The sequence below is a fragment of the Crocodylus siamensis genome, chromosome 4 (genome assembly GCF_052110815.1).
Source record: "Crocodylus siamensis isolate JL-2025a chromosome 4, ASM5211081v1, whole genome shotgun sequence".
NCBI classification, from domain to species: domain Eukaryota; kingdom Metazoa; phylum Chordata; order Crocodylia; family Crocodylidae; genus Crocodylus; species Crocodylus siamensis.
In genome coordinates, this window is record NC_143398.1 from 150481749 (window position 1) to 150498792 (window position 17044).

Genomic DNA, 17044 nt, shown 5'->3' on the forward strand with positions numbered 1-17044 from the left:
CATCCTCTTCTTGTGAAAGTGATATGGCAGAAAAATCTGGACACCTTACTGAACATCTTACCTTCCTCCTTTCAATCAGGTATTTGCCACCAGAGTGTTTTGTGGTTGGAAAGGAACCTCCAAAGATTTCAAACAAAGTTGATGTCTGGTCAGTGGGAGTTATCTTCTACCAATGTCTGTATGGCAGAAAGGTGAGAAGAGCATTTAAACTCTTTCCTACCGAACATCCCTTCCCGTTCCTTGTCGGGGACATGGTTTCTAAAGGCCAGCCATGTTATTTGGTATCTTCATGGCATAATACACATCAAAAAGAAAACCATTCTGTATGTGATTTCAGACTGCTCCGCGTTTGCAGTGCTGGTTGACTGCTAAGCGTGCTACTGCTTAACAGTCTCAGTAGTTGGGGAGCAAAGAGCAAGAAAAGATGCATGTTGAAAGTTGAGTTGATTTTTGCCAGGGAAGAACTAGAAGCCTCAGAGTTGAAATCAGTAACCGTCTTTGTGGGGTGAAAGCCTTTTCATACAAAGATTGGAAATGACCCAGTAGGTCTAAGCAAATAGAGTTCCCACCGTCTTTTAAACAGGGGAGACACTGGATGCAGTCCTAAGGCAGTCCATGTTAATAATGTTCTGCTAATCCAAGCAGTTCTATCATATCTTCCCATCACTCTGGTGCGTGCAGCGTAACTAGAAAAGCTACTGATCTAAGAATAGCTTTGTTATGGCAGGTTGCCAACTTCTTCACAATTATCTGTCCTTCTTTTATAGCCCTTTGGCCACAACCAGTCACAACAAGACATTCTGCAGGAGAACACAATTCTTAAAGCTACAGAGGTACAGTTCCCTCCAAAGCCAGTAGTCACACCAGAAGCAAAGGTAAATATCTCTGTGGGAAGCCTGATGCACACAGTGTGGTCTTTTCTCTTCCCCACTGAAACCCCCACCCCCAATTACTGAAAGCACTAGTTCATCTGTGAATCTCACCAATTTAAATCTTTGCACTGAAATGCCTAGCCTCAAAGAACCATTGAGTGAACACCTTCTTAGTTTCTTTCTTTGGTTCTTCTTAAATAGGAGGTCTCCTACAATCTTAAGTCCTGTCCTATAGACATGGAAGACCAGTTTTGTTCTTTGGCATTGCTCAGTGTCATTGGTGTCATTGGTGAAATGCAGTGGCTATCAGTGACCAGTGGAAGACTGATCTCCGGACTAAAATGAGATTTCAAGTGTTGCACACAGACTTTTCCATCTCTGTGGTCTTACTGGCATGGCTAGATCTGTGTTCCTGCAGTCTAGCTGGAAGAGGTATCCAGGAGATAAATTATATTCTCCTCCACGCCACTAAGCAGCAATATTTTTTTATGGTCTCAAACTCACAGCCCCAAACCAAACCCCTTGTCTATTCTCACACTAACATTCATAAAGTGGTTACTGAAACTTAGCTAATAATGAGAAAAACAATCCTGTTGTGTTGGGTGAGTTTTACTTTATATTTGGGGGTGACAGAACTTTGGTTCAAAATGTGACCTGCATTTTATTTCAGGTTTAGGTTTTAGCACTGGGCTTATCTCTGTTCGAGTCTCCCTCTTTGGCTTGCATTATAGTGTACAGCAAATGGTAACAGAAAGCTGTAGAGGCCCTGGGCATATCATAGCAAAAGCCCAGCACAGCTAAATAATCATTCAAAAAGGGAGCCATTAGCTTACAGCATGCCTCATACAAAAATATTCCTTTTCCTCACCTGTCTGGGCAGGTTCATCCTTTCAGCCTTTTCCAAAACCCAGACTGATTCTTCAGTGCATTATTCTGACATGAATGCCTGCATCCCCAAAAGTCCTATTGATTTCCTCTTTGTGGAAATCTGCTCAGTAAGGCAGTATGGCTGAGGATTGAATTGACCAAAGTTTGCAGTTTTGATTCCTCTCTCCTTGGGTTGAGATGTTTGAGGTAGTGGGAAGGTGATGGAAATACCCATTTGGTCATTTAATGAAGAATTTAAGTTTCTAGGGTTGTCGCAAAGAACAATTAAAGAGAACTTTTCTCTAACCCCTTCCACCTCCTAAATCTTATTCTACCTTTGGGGGACGTTTGCAGGCATTTATCAGACGTTGCCTGGCCTATCGAAAAGAGGATCGGATAGATGTCCAGCAACTGGCCTGTGATCCATACTTGCTGCCTCACATCCGCAAATCTGTATCCACAAGCAGCCCAGCTGGAGCTGCAATTGCTTCAACCTCTGGATCATCCAATAACAGCTCTTCAAACTGAGAGACAGAATAATAGGCCAAAAATTGCTCAAGATGCCGGCAAAAAGACTTTCAGAAACAATTTTGGAATAGAGGAAATCTGCAAGGGTCTCAAGAAACCTGTAACAGGTGGTTTTTTTTCTCTTGCTTTTTTCCATCCATGGAGCATGACGACATCAATTCTCATCAAGAAAACCTTCAGCATCTTAGTCCAAGCCATGTGGATAAGAGGTGGCTTGAGGTTTATTCAGTCAATGACCACAAAGGATGGCTGCTCTGAGAGAAGGGGAAAATATGGTTCCATGTACTGTGAATTTCTGAACACGCAGACTTCGGGAATCCATGAGGCAATGTGTGCTTCAGATGAAGAATGTGGACTTTGGAAAAAGACTGGGCTAGTCCAGTGTTGATATTTAAACATTGTTCTTTTCTTTTAATAAAGTTTAGGTAACATCTCCTGAAAAGCTCGAAGCACCAAGGTTCAGCTGGGGATGGTATATGACTCTTTGCCCTTTGGAGGGGAAAAAAGTTGATCCTGCCTGTTCTTGGCACTAGAGTTAGTGTTTTACCCCTAATTAATTTCAATTTTTTAAAAAAAAGTAACAATTTTTTGAAAGAAAACAGTTTTCTGGTCATAAAGTGAAACCCATATTAGCAAGTATGTGGCAGCACTCATTCCTTGATGTGACCTCTTAAGTAATCTGCCCTTTTTTGGGTGGGGGGGAGGGAGGGCGATAAGCAAAGAGGAAAATAGGCCTCTTTAGATCTCTTGCCATCAGATAAACTGCAAGTTGGAGCACCCTTAGGTTTTCAGCTGCTGCTTCACAGCTTTCTCACTCAACAGTTGTCCCTTTTTTAATTTATTTTTGAAGTGCTGTTTCTTTTTTTTTTTTTTAAATAAAGGTTGGTCTATTCATGTGGTGCTCTCCACTCCTGTGAGCATTGGTTCTGTTGAATAGTCAAAATACAGGAAGCAAATGGGAAGGAATCCAGATGCTGCGCTCGGTGGTTCTTGTGTGTGATCTCTCTCTGTGCTCACACAGTCTGTACATATCATGTTAACATTATTAAAACCTGAAGTATGAAGACTTGTGTGCTCTCCTCAGTTAGGTGACTTGGCAGGGAAACATTTTCCCTCCCCTAATGATTTTTCTTTCAAAACTGATGACTTCTAATTCTGCTTGAGGTATCCTACCCCTTTTGGCCTTTGCCATCCTGCTGTTAACAGGGAGTCAACTACTAGTGCTGCCCTGCCCCTTAAACCGAAAACCAAAAAAAAAACCAAACAAAGAAAACCCACTTGAACATGTGGCAGCCAGGTTGGAATGTTCTTAACATATGTGGCAAGGGTTTTTAGCCAGAGATATTTAAAGGTGCAGCATTCAGTTAAAAGCCTGTAGGGGAAAGGAGGGAACCGAGTAGTACATTACCACAATTTAAGAGATTGTGTAATGTGAACTTTCTTCAATACCAAACTCCCTGTTGTTGTGGATTATTTTTTCTATGCAGCGCCTTCAGGATTGCTTCTCAATGCGTGCATGTGTGTGCACGCACACATATGCATTGTCTTAGGCATTGCGTACTTGATTGGAGTTCCTGCGGCGATCCACATTTTCTGATGTGTGCTTTCTAGGAGAACTGTCACTTGTTTGCCTTATCGCAAGCCACGGTCAACAAAGCCCTCCAGGAACTAAGGGTAGCTGAAGCACTAAGTAGCCTGTCAAAATTAAACTGGCAATGTGGGAAAGTTCAAAATTCTGCTGCTGCTCTGACCTTTTTTTTAATGACTCCCAGGCTTTAATCTGATGCATTCATTTGCAGCTGGATTAGCATGGTGTTTAAGCTCTTGTGCTATTCAAAATACTGCATCTTTAAATGCTCAGCCATAATTTCTAAGTCCTTTCCATCCCTGCTGTTCTCTTTAGAAATTAACTTGTTAGTGAGCAGCATGTTCAACCTCTGTGAGGCCAAGGCAGATCTGATCTCTCATCCTGTTTTGTTGAAGTTGATTATTTGGTCTCTATCCACAGAGAGGAGAATTCTAAAAGGGTTTTTTATATTCCAGTCCAACTGTCTTTTGGACAAAGTGTGTGCTATCTCTGTGGGTGTGACTAGTTTTGTGTTGGATGCATTTATTCCTGCTGTGCGACACCCATAGTGGGGTGTGTGGACAGCATTAGCCTTTTCCAGTGCTAAATGCAGTAACTAGTAAAGAACCCTGGTAGAATTCTGGCTGCAACGCTTTTGTTAATATGGGTTTCACTTCACTTCAAGTAACAGACCCTTATTGCCACACTGTTCATTTACTTGAAAAGAAAAGTGTCTGAAGAATTTGTAACTTAAACCAGGCCAGACTGTTTTGGCTCTACCCAACAGATGAGACATGGATATTAAAATAAGTTTTAAGAAACCAAATTGCTTGCCTCTCTTGCTTTTACCATTTGTCATTGCTAGCTTGAGGTTTGCCTGCAGTGGGTGTACGAGGGTCATGAATACATGGACGATGGGGTTATGTTGATATCAGCCAGGTTCCATTCACACCAGTGGGAAATACCTGTGCATCAAAGGGTGATCGCTGGTTCAGCCAGCTATTGTTGAAAACATTGAGCTAAATAGCTGTGATCCTCTCTGACTGGCCTTCCCAGCTTATACAGCATGCTTGTCACCAGGGTCCTGAGCACTAGCTAGGCTTTTCCCAAATGATTTGTCTCTAATATGGCCAGTTCTAAGCAAGTAGAAGGCTCAGCTCATATACCTACTGTGAGATTTTGCATAAAATCTCACAAGCACATCCCCCCCACCACCACTTTTGTGATTTCAGACTTTCAACAAAGGGCTGAAATCACTCTACAGACAGCTTGAGAGAAGCATGATTGTGGCTCTGACATGAAGCGAGAAAAGGCCAGAGAAGAGTGTAAATGCCCATGCTCAAAGTTCCTTGTCTTAGTTTCATAGAGGACTATGATGGCCAGTGCCGAGGAACCTAACTTCTTGGATTCACTGCTACTAGGCTTGTTAGCTTAAAAAACAAAGAATAAAAATACCATGGCAATTAAAGACTTGGATCTCAGTGTGCTCAGGAGTAGTAACCTCAGCTTTAGCTCATCTTCCTAGCACTCCCCGAGGCTTTATGCAGCCCCTGCCTGTTTCCCTTGGATAAGACTAAACTGAAGCTGTAGTGGCTGAGTCCTTCAGCTTTACTCCTTGGAAAACTGGATGCAACTTCTGTGTCTATTCACTCAAAATCCGTCTGTTGCAGCTAAGAATGGTAACTTGCAGCCCCTATCACACTTGGTCAATTGATTTCCCCCAACCCCCCTCACTGTTCCCACTTTCTGATGGACCAAAGATTTGCAGTGTTGGCCTCTAACTATATTACTTAAGTTAGTTATGGGATAGGAGAAGGAGCTGCCATCTTGGCAATGGAGTGACAAATTTGATACTGTGGAATCAATATTGGACACTTCTGTGTCCATGTGGTATGTCCAGTATGTGTATATGCATGGTGGGTTCATGCACTAAAGTAAATTAGTACCCTTTTTGGTTTTAAGCACAATGAGCCTTATTCTTGAATGGCTTGTCTCAACCTGGTGAATCGAGAGCCACACCATGGAATAAGCTGCCTCTAAGGGTAATCAGGCTACCCCCTTTTTACTTCCTGACCTAGCAGGATCCTGGCAGCCAACATATTAATGTGGTCCCTGGCACACGTGCTGTTTGCTGCTACTTGTTTTTACAGTAATGCCTAGAGGATCTATCAAGAAAAGCTAAAGGGACCTGCCCTCAGTCTGTGGAACAAGTGGGAAAAGAACTAGCTCTCCTGAGTCTTGAGCCTTATGCTGAGCCTTAACACTGCTTGTCTTTCCTCTTGGGTATGGGTGCACGGGGGAGTGCGGTGGCTTCATGGCAGTGAGTATCTTGAGTTTGTATAAAATGGGTGCTTATTATCAGGACCCAGTTTTCCAGAAGTCGCATCTGCTTCCATTTACACCTCTATTGCACTGTAAAGGCCCTGGTTTGTCCCTAACCTGTGTAGCAAGTTGCTCCAGGAATGCAAGAGCTACAGAGCATAGATTGATAATGAGTCTATTCAGTCTCTAGTGGAGAACACTGAGGAAGGGGTATCTTGCATGCAGGGAGGTTTGATCCTCACCAGCCATGGGCAAGACTAGATGTGAGAACAGCTTTTTCACAGCATGCCTCAAAATATATTGGGGAGTGGGATTGAGAAAAGACTCTCCCATGTCAGTGGCCTCAGTGAATATTCCCCCATCTGTCTGGCATGTTTAACTGGTGGATGTGATTCACCCTGCTCAGTCTACTCTTAGCACTTTTCTGCTCCTGGTCTCTAGACCCCTGGCTCCTGTCTGTGCAAGAGCTGCCCCCACCAGAGCGCTCTCTCAAGCAGCAGTCTTCTCTCTCCTGAAACCTTCTCTCTCCTTATTCTTCTGTTTTTACTTGTACCTTTTAGTGTTTATTTTCTGTTTTGGGGACTAGTACTATGGTATGTATGCCCAGAGGCAGCTACAAGCCTTGAGGTTGCTGGGTTTGATCACTCTTCATTCCCCAGGCTTGAAGGCTGCCAAGGCACAGAGGAACTTAGTGGTTTGAATCAAATCTGCATATAGAGTTGTTTGTGTAACGATCTCTTAGTCATCTGTCTAACACTTCGTTCAGACTTCAAAGTGCCCAGTGATCTTACCTAACACAGGACAAGCAAAAGATTTTTCTTGCAAGTTCCTGGTATATTCTTTGAGTCCAAATTGCAGCAGGGTTGGTGGAGGGGAGTTTAATTCCAAAAGCCAGAAGCAGGGGATTAGGGAAAGTTAAACAATCATGTTCTCCCTGCTGGAGTCATCTTCCAATAGCAGATGACTCACAATAGTATCTCTGTATGAGGGTGTTTCTCCTTCATAGTGTTCCTGGATCAGCAATAATATAGACTGACATTTAAATGGCAGTCATCCAAGAATGTAAGCCACCCCCCTCATTTCAGGAGTGTAATGTCTTTGGACTGTCCTGATGGAAGAAACCCTGCCCATAATAGCTGATGAAGAATATGGGGGGGGAGCAACTAACTCAGCTGAACATTGAATGGCAAATACAGACTTGCTCTATCTATGTTTGGGAAGTGACTTCCAGCCCTAGATATTTTAGATCCTGGGATGTGACTCTGGTTGCACACCTCACAGATGGGTTTTGTTCATTTACAGTCCTATAGGCTGTAATGGTAAATCCACGCTAAGGTAGTGATGGTGGTCAAAATTTTTCTGGTTTGCAAGGTGTTGCCCCTGAGACAAGATATAATCACTCATGACCAACGGGGCTAAGTGGGCTGAGTTATAGCTGGACGTTCTTGTGGTTAACATTTTTGAAGGACTCAGTGCAAGTATCTTTTGCTGTAGTTTCACAGTAAGACCCCCATCTCAGAGCGGCCTTTTCACCTTAGGGAAGATAAGCCTAGGCTAAGCAGCAGGCCCTAGAAACTGCTCTTTGATTGGTTCCTGATAACACTGTTTCATTTTATTGGGTAAGTGTTAGTTCCTGAGTTAATACTATAGTTTTATTCATTAATGTGACTCACTGTGCCTTGCTGAGGAAAGGAGGTTCAGAGGGAGCTGGAGGGGAAGAAAGCAAGGTGGAAGAAACTGCCATGGCACAATACAGACTGCAGCAAAGCTGTCCTCTTTACCATTTGGGGCACTGACATTTTGGAGCACTCCTCCCCCACCAAACCATCCCAGGATCTGAGCAAAGGAGGAGCTGTAGGTGAGGTAGGGGTGCTACAGATAGTCAGGAAAGTCAGAAACAGAGAGCCAGGATCCTGAAGGCACAGGCTTCCCCCTCAAGAAGCCATACAAGAGCTGCCTTCAGCCAGTCCTTTGGGACGGGGACTGATGAGGCTTCTTCTGGGGATGTTCTGAGGTAGAGGTTCAAATCAAAGGGGCTGATCCATGATTACCATCATGCCTTGCTTTGCTGTGGTCTTGTTTGATTACAATGGGTACACCTACATGAGTTATTAAGACAATTGAGTAAACTGAAGCACAGTTTGCAATGGAGCTGGCAGGGGGGCCCCAGGGGTCTAGCAGCCCCTGCACTGAAGTACAGGCAGTCTTCAGACTTATGACGCAATCGGTTTCTGAAAACTGTGTCTTAAGTCGACACGTTGTAACTCGGAACCAATTTTCCCGTTGAAAACAATGTTATAAATGGGGGGTTGGTTCCTGAACCAAGGCCTGATGCTCTGTTTTCACCAAAAATAACCCAGAAGCTTGTACTCAATCAACTATAGATGAGTAATATAGCTACATTTAATGTATTTATATTGTAAATAGCAATCACATTGATTTGGAAGTACTTCTTTGAGGTAACTTTGCTGGATGTTTTGAAGGGCTCTTGGGTGGACTTTTTGAAGTGTTCTTGGCTGGAGTCTTGTCAGGAGTCTTGGCTGGAGGTTTTTCTGGAGTCTTGTCTGCTTTCTTAAAGAAAGCATCCAAGAAAGTTTGGACAAATATTCTCCAGGGTGATGGGTGATGCAGTGAACTTGTTTGCTGGCATGGCTTGACGTCAGATCAGGTGTTGTAAAGTCAAAACTGACATCAGAAAGTTGAAACAGGGTGTCAATTTATAAATGTTGTAAGTGAGAAATGTCGTAACTCAAAACATTGTAATTCGAGGACTGCCTGTACTCTCATGCCCCAGCCTGCCCTGTCCACATGTACATGTGCATTGTGGTGGAGTAAATAACTCCACTGTAGGATAGTACTTGTGTCTGGCAGTACTATCCTATAGTGGAGTTGGTTTAGTTTACCCCATCCTAATATTACTGCATGTGTAGACAGTGATGTTTTACTGCGGAGTTAATTAGGTAACTGCAGTAAATATCTCATGTAGATGCACCCAGCGTGACTAAGCCCCTCACTGGGCTGGGAGCTAAGACATTCCATTGTGTTGTTAACTGGTGTGCAAGGGGTGGTATTTCCAACACTGCTTGCCATTGGTCTGACGTATCAGCGGTCAGTTGGAAAAATCCCTTCTTTAATGGAGGAAAGTGAGGTGAGAGCTGAGACCTTCTGGAGATCCTCCCCAAGCCATTCCTGCTCCAAAGACTTTATAGCTTAAAGAGGTAGGAATGACAAAGGATGGGAGGTGAACCTGAGGCACATAAGGAAGGGGATGACTTGTCCAATTTCTCAGAGCAGACAGCCAAGGTGAGAACCCCAGCCCCTCAAGTACTAGCTGGCTCCCTTTGCTGATGGCCCTGCCGTTTCTGCAAGCGCTAAGTACTGAGCATTGTTGGGAGGGTGGGATGGACTGTGGCACCTCAACAGTGCACACTGCCTGGGTCGTGGTTCTTCCCCCTCACCTGGTCCTTCCACAGCAGGACTTGGGTGTATCCTTGCTTGGGGGGAGCTGGTTTGGCCTATGTTTTCCCAGAGGTGCATCCCCTGAGCTGTCACTCTGGCTCAGCTAACTGGCACTTGAGTTATGTGAGGAAAACTTTGTAAGTATTATTTCTTGTAAATTATTTGAATTTTTTTTTCTTCGCTTTGTGTTCCCCTCTTGTAGGCTCTGATGGGGACAGTGTCTAGGAGTGAAGATGATGCTTTACACTCTCTAAGGAAAGGGTCCTGTCTCTCTGGTAGCCTCTGGCCTGGTCTAACCCCCAAGCCACTCCTGAACTGGATAAAAAGGGAGGCATCTTAGTGCTGGCCTGCTCCAGCTGAAGTGCATTGAAATTCCTCGTGGCAGCTCTGAGCAAAAACATCTGTTTTTAATAAATTATTTGAAGCATGAACTTGCCTGACATTTAAGAGCTGCAGGAGAATGAATATCCTGTTGGAGAGCAGCAAGGGGAAAGAGCACTGAGAACTACAATGGGAGACAGCTGGGTGCAGTCTCGCACAAAGGAAGTCTTATTGTCTCTGTCACACTGAGTCCTGAGTAACTGAGGATTGACTGCAGTGAATGAACAGGGACAAGGAAATACCAGCAGCTGGAAGGGAACCTGGAGTTCAGAATCCCCAAACAGGGAAAGCTACCAGGCAGGCAGTATTAATCCCAAGTCTCTAGGGTCTAGGTGAGTTATTGTCTCCTTCCTGATTACCTGAGCTGGAAATGCCTGTTCCTTCCCTGATGAGGTCACCTGAACCTTGCATACTGAAACCACCTACTGAAGGATATGGCAAAGGCATTCTTAGTGCTAAAATCAGGCTTCATGCAGTGCTGTTTCCCACTTCATCCAACTACAGTCAGACACCTAGGACAGAATCATGGACAGCTGGGTTTGGCTGTGGAAATATGGGCAAAACTGCTGCCTCCTGATATGCAAGTGATACTCTGTGCCACTAGTCAGGCAGGATGTTGAGATGGGTCTTAACCTGCCCTCCGTCTTGGATAGTTGTTGAAAGCAGTCTCAAACAGGAGAGGAAACTCTTAACTCAGTTTTCCTTCTGAAATACTCCAAGCTCCACCTGTTCCTTGCACTCTAGTTTCTGGTTCCTTGCTGCACTAGGGGAGGTCAAGCTCATTTCTCTTTTTGATATCTCCACCTAAGCACTAACACATGCTCAGGTGCCCCTGACTTGTCTGCAGCCTTTGATTTTGTTTGCAGTTGCTTTGTAGGCAAGGAAGAAATGACTTCCTTTCCATCATGTTCTTGATTTGAGAACAGTTGTCCTGAGGACCCGTTTGAGGTGCATCTTCCTACCTGAATAAGCAAGCTTTTTCAAACAGATATCCACCTTGGTCATCTAGGCCCTGTTGAGGGAAAAAAGCCAAGACTGCATGGAATTAGTATTACTGTGGATGTCAAAGCAGTCTCATCAAGGGCGCAGCTCAGGAACCAGGTTGGGTGTGGAGACAGCTGGTGGCAGCTCTCACTGCTGTAAGTAGAAAGGCCTTCAGGATGCAGGGCTGTGAATCTGTCATCTTTCAGCACCTCTAATCTGCTACATCTGCCTTGCTGACTAACGTGATCTTCCTAAGTCTCTGGGGGCATCAGCTTGCTGCTGACCTCCCCAGACTTGCTGTGTCCGGGAACCTGGTGCATATGTGCTAACATTTCCTTCAGTAGAGAATCTTATGTGTATGCAGTCCCAAGCCCTCGTTTCAGAACAGCTCCAGCATGTTGTACAGCTGGGATTATCTTTTCGTCCAACTCTAGAGGCTTGAAGCTTGGAATAAACAAGCCCATGGAATGGAAATCTGGCATTGAGTCAGCAAACATCTTGCCATGAACTGTCTTCAGTGTTTCCGTGCAGACAAGGAGCTGTGCCTGCGCGCGCACATTTGTGTGGCTCCAGCCCATCCCAAATTTTCCAATCTTATGTTCAGAAGGAGAAAGACTCATCCTAAGAGATGCCTGGCCTAGACCACTATGGCCAGCAGAGGCTAATCTAAATTTATGTTCAGTGCTCCAAACCTTCCCCTGTCCTTGCCTGAATGCCCCAGGAGGAAGTTTCCTTCCTGAGCCTGCATGGGACCACCACATTCGCTCTCTGGACGCAAGCCCCTCTGCTAGGAAAGACCTAGCAGGGTAAATGCAACAGGAGCTCAAAGTACTTAGTAGCTGGGATGTGGGTCTACAGCTGCTCCTGGAGGGACAGGAAAATTAGAAGAACTAGTAGTTAAAGCTCCACAGATATTGGGGCACATCCGCAACTGGTGTAAATTGCTGTAACTCCACAAAGTGCTCAAGTTTTGTTCTGTGGGCTGGTGAGAACATGTCAGGTCACTATTCTGTACCTCACTTTCCTTTTCTGTGAGATAAGGATGATAGCCCCCTGTCCCTCTTTCCTCAATTACTGCCTGAAAGTGCTGGAGAGAACCTGCCTGTTCCTTCTGAGAAGGTTCACAGCACAATTTGGCCTCTGTCTGGAGAGCCTCCAGCTGTTAATTCACACATCTGCTTGAGTTCATTGATAAAGTACTTAATACTTAGTGAGTTATGTTAACAGTGTCCAGAACCTCCAAGGCCTCGCACAATCCAAACAGGTCTTATTTTTCATTGCTGCCAGCTGGAGCTCTCAGTCCCATAAAAGCAGTGGGAGAGGAGCAAAGCATGTGTGAATATCTTCTAGGCTTGTAACTAGGAAGCTGGTCTCCATCTCTGCATGGGCCTCTGACTCACAGCAACCACACCTCCAGTCTTCTGGCTTCGCATCAATCTTGGGAATTGTTATACAGGGTCAGACAAATGGGCTATTTGTCCAGCACCCTGTCAATGGGGTCCAGTAGCAGATGTTTCCCCACCTTTTTTTGAAACCCCTTATTGTAGAGTTGTAGGATAACCTCTCTCTAGCAGCTGTAGACCTTGGGGGCAGGCTGCCCCTCCCTCAGAGCTGCAAAGTACTGAGCTCCTATTTCATTTTCCCCTTCATGCTTTAGGAATGCTCTCTCATTCCTAAGGCATGATGTTCTTCACAGCAAGAAGTGAAGGGCTCACAGTCAGGGGGTTAAAAATGATGGCCGTCTTGGCTATGGGGTCATTTAGGGAGGATCTGGAACACAGCATGGAGGTCCCCAATTAAATTCACAAAAGTGTGTTGCTGGGTATGGTTGAAGATCACTGTTTCCCTTTTCACATTTTCCTCCTAAACTCTAATAGAGACCAGCCTAAGCACTGACGCATGTGGATTTATAGTTCTAATTTTTTAAAACATTACTCTTTTCTCTCTGGATATTCTTGTTACCTACACACATACTTCTAACCCTTTTAGAGACCCATTAATACCTTTGAAATATTTTGTAGCAGCAAGTTCCAGAGGATGAGTCCCATTGTCATCACATGAATTTGTCATGCCATACAACATGTTTTGAGGATGAAAATAGTATGGTTTGCATCTTTTCAAGTATATTCTCTATTGTGGCTTTCCCAGCCAGGTCCTGCATATAGATTACACAAATAAGACAGAAACAACACATTTATCATCTTTTTACCCACCTTCTGTTTAAGCCTCTCAACTAATACTCTTGATAGCCGTTATGGCTGGATCCAGACATGCAAGCATGTTCAGTTAGTGGTGCTGCAAACCACTTTGTGGCACCACAAAGTGCACAAGTTGCACATTAATCCATGTGCAGCACTTCTAATTTGCAGTGCTGGGGCAAAATTTGCTACTGGGATTTCCCGGTAGCAAAAAAAAAAAAAAAACCCTGGGGGGGGGCGTGGGGAAGCAGTGCAAAGCATGCCAAAGTGGCATTTGCTGGGACAAGTACAGAGATGGGGGAGCAGGCAGCCCGCCAGAAATGGGGGAGCTGCCTGCTCCACCATTGTGCTGCAGAGCCCCTGCGCTGAGGCACCCTATGCCCCAGCCTGCTACTCCCTGGCTGGCTGAGGCTCAGTGTGCCTTGAGATGAGGACCAGACAGGCATGGATTGGCTGCTCCCCTGTCACCACATGCCTCCTCTGTGGAGCCCCTGTGCTAAGGCTCATGGAAATAGGGGAGCAGGCAACCCTGTACTGCCTGCTCCCCCATCTCCACATGCCGTTTCCCAGCCGGCCAGAGCACAGGGTGCCTCAGCATGGGGGCTGCCTGCCAGTTCACCCCACCCCGAAGCACCTTGTGCCTGAGCCAGCCCCACCACTACAGCACATGGAGCAGTGGGACAATGTGTCCTGCTCCAAAGTGCACAGGCAAGGGCATGCACTGAGGCAAAAACTATACACAAATTTTGTCACTGCTATTTGTGCTGCTGCAAATGCATGCTCCTGCTCGTGTGGACATGGTCTATGTGGTAGGATACTGTTAATGGGCGGTTGTCCATGTTACACTTTTCCTGTGTCCATGTGACAAAAATAGCCAGTAAGCTAGCTAAATCGCATCTGCAGATCCACATTGTCAGCTCATTTTACCGTTTTGGGTTTCTTTTATTGTGGTAATTTAAAACACCTCTGGCATGTTTTATTTTTAGCTCCCAAATTTCTTCCATGAGATTTTTTAAATTGTATTAAATTTTCAATGTGTATCTGACTTGTGTCCAAAAACGGGATTCTCCCTGCTTTGCAAGAGTTTCACCACCAGGTGCCACGTGGGTTCACTCGGTAATCCATGGAAATCAATTGAATTTCTATTGCAATACTGTAACAAGATTCCAGGTGCTAATCTTGCAAATTTTTACTAGTGATTTAGTTCAAGGTTCAGATTAATGAAAAATACAACTTTTTTGGATTCCAAAAAAAATTATTTCCTGTGTTTGTGTGCACTTCGTGGCAAAGGCCAAATTGTTATGGGTCAGGCAGTTCAAGACTCAGGTTAATTAAAATTACTTTTTGTTGCACTGGGTTTTTGGTTGTAGCAGCATTGGTTTAAGGGCATAGGTAGACTCCTGGGATTTTAAACTTGGTGCATTTTTTTGTCTCCCTGCGGGTCAGGAGTGAGGGGCACCAGCTGGGCTGGGGGGCAGGGGGCTGTGGATCAGGAGTGAGAGGCATTGGCTGGGCTAGGGAGGCAGGTCAGGAGTGAGGGGAACTGGCAGGGCTTGGAGGGGCAGGGGGCTGCGGGTCAGGGATGAAGGGCACTGGCAGTGTATGGTGAGGACTGTGCTAACTATTATATGTGGCCGTTGCACCCAGCTCTGGGGTGTATCTCAGCCTTCCCCATACACTGTTATATGCAGCTGTTACACCCCAGAGCTGGGTGCATATCTGCCCTTCCCATGCACTGTTATATGTGGCTGTTACATCCCAGAGCTAGGGCTACCCCATGCCATGCCTCTGGACTCCCTGGCCATATGAGCTGGACCAGGAAAAATTTCCAGCTGTAATCCCAGCCCAAAAACCAACCCAGTTCCAGGAAAACCAGAGAACTAGAAAAACCAGAAAAAACAGTTCCAGAAGACAAGACCTTCTTCCCATCTTGCTTCTAGGCATTTTTATGCTGGGTGTCCTGCCCTGTCTTTCTTAAGGGATGATGGCTGGTGATCTCCATGACAATTCATTAAAGTCCTTTGAGGTGAGAAATGCTCTGAGCAAAAAAAAGTCCATGGAAGTCTTCATGAGAAGGCCAGGGGACTCTCCCAGACACATCTGACCAGAGTTTTGCCCTGTCCAGAGCGCAGTTTGTTCATGCTAGGCTGCCAACTGACAGCCCCCCAAGCCACTGTACTAAGTATAATGGCTTGAATAAGGAACTGTTTGGGGGCTGGGATCAGAGATGGAAACCCTTTTTGGGCCACTAGCTCCTCCCCCTCCCCTCCCGGCACTGAATTAAGTATATAGGCTTGAATAAAGAGCTTCCTGTTTTGGGCTGGGATTATGGTAGGAAATCCTCTTTGGGCCACCCCATGCCATGCTTCTGTGCCACCAGGTATTCTCTCAGACACCCCTGACCAGAGTCTTGCCTTGCCCAAAATGTGGTTTTTTTTTTCATGCTAGGCTGCCACGGTGCCACAGAGGCATGGTATGGGGTGGCCCAAGAAGGATTTCAATCTCTAATCCCAGCCCAAAAGAAATTTCTTATTTGAGCCTGTATACTTAGTACAGTGGGCATGGGGGGGATTGTCAGTTGGCAGCCTGACATGCACAAACTGTGCTTTGGGCTGGGCAAGATTCTGGCCAGAGATGTCCAGGAGAGTCCTCCAGTGCCAAAGAGGTATGCCGTGGAGTGGCCCAAGAAAGATTTCTAGCCATACTCTCAGCCCAAAATCTAGTTCCTTATTTGGGTCCATATACTTAGCACCGTGGCTGGGGTGCTGTCAGCTGGCAGCCTGGCACGGCCAAGCTCTGTTTTGGGCTGGGCAAGACTCTGGTCAGGGATGTCCAGGAGAGGCCCTTGTGGTGCACAGGCATGGTGTCAGATGGCCGAGGGAGGATTTCAGTCTGTAATCTCACCCCAAAAGCCAGGTCCTTATTCGAGCCCATACGTAGTACAGCAGGCATTGGGGGGCTGTCAGTTGGCAGCCCGGCACGAACAAATTGGGCTGTGGTCTGGGCAAGACTCTGGTCAGAAGTGTCCAGAAGACTCGTCCAGTGCCACAGAGCCATGGTGTGGGGTGGACCAAGGAGGATTTGCAGGCATAATCCAAGCCCAAAACCAGTTCCTTATTTGAGCCCATATATTTAATACAGTAGCTGGGGTATTGTCATGTGGCAGCCTGGCACTGCCAAGCTCTGTTTTGGGCTGGGCAAGACTCTGGTCAGGGATGTCCAGGAGACTCCCCTGGTGGCATAGAGGCATGGTGTGGGGTGGCCCAAAAAAAGGTTCCAACCATAAAACCAGCCAAAACTGGTTCCTTATTCAAGCCCATAAACTTAGTACAGTGGGTATGGGAGGCTGTCAGCTGGCAACCTGGCATGCACAAACTGTGCTCTGGGCCGGGCAGGACTGTGGTCAGGATTCTTTGGGACAGTCCCGCAGTGGCATGGACAGGAAGCTGGGGATGCACCCTTTCCTGGCTGGCCACCAAACCATTGCCCAGCCTAGTCTTTCTTGCCTCCCCAACCCCCCCCCCTTTTTTTTTGAAAGCACCTATTATAAAGCCCCCAAACAGGGTTCTATTCAAGCTAGGCACTCTTGCTCCCTCACAGACTTTGGGAATTAAGGGAGTTGCCAGCATTGCTGGGTGACAGAGAAGCTGCCCATGCCAGTGCTGCCCCCGCACCCTTTGGTAGCATGTAACCCATTGGGCTTTCCAGCAAGGGTGTGCACCAGGGGCTTCACGCCTCATCTGTCACCCTTGCTGGGGTGCTGGCTTTAGGGTGACCCCACTAGTCACCCAGGCAGTTCCCTCATTGACAGAACAACTTCCCCTGACACCGACCGCAGTAGCACAGACCATTGTCTCTTTCATTGC

At 45.9% G+C, this 17044-nt stretch overlaps 1 protein-coding gene across 2 annotated transcripts in view; it reads left to right on the forward strand.

The window, feature by feature from the left end:
- TLK2 (tousled like kinase 2) overlaps positions 1–4654 on the forward strand; it is a 64990-nt gene extending 60336 nt beyond the window's left edge. For both annotated transcript variants that reach the window (XM_090044141.1, XM_090044140.1), the window contains exons 20-22: positions 80–191; positions 768–875; positions 2094–4654. In XM_090044141.1, the coding sequence (XP_089900267.1) occupies positions 80–191; positions 768–875; positions 2094–2267 (394 nt within the window). In that variant the 3' untranslated portion in view covers positions 2268–4654. The remainder of the gene's footprint in view (positions 1–79; positions 192–767; positions 876–2093) is intronic.
- The last annotated feature ends 12390 nt before the right edge of the window (positions 4655–17044 follow it).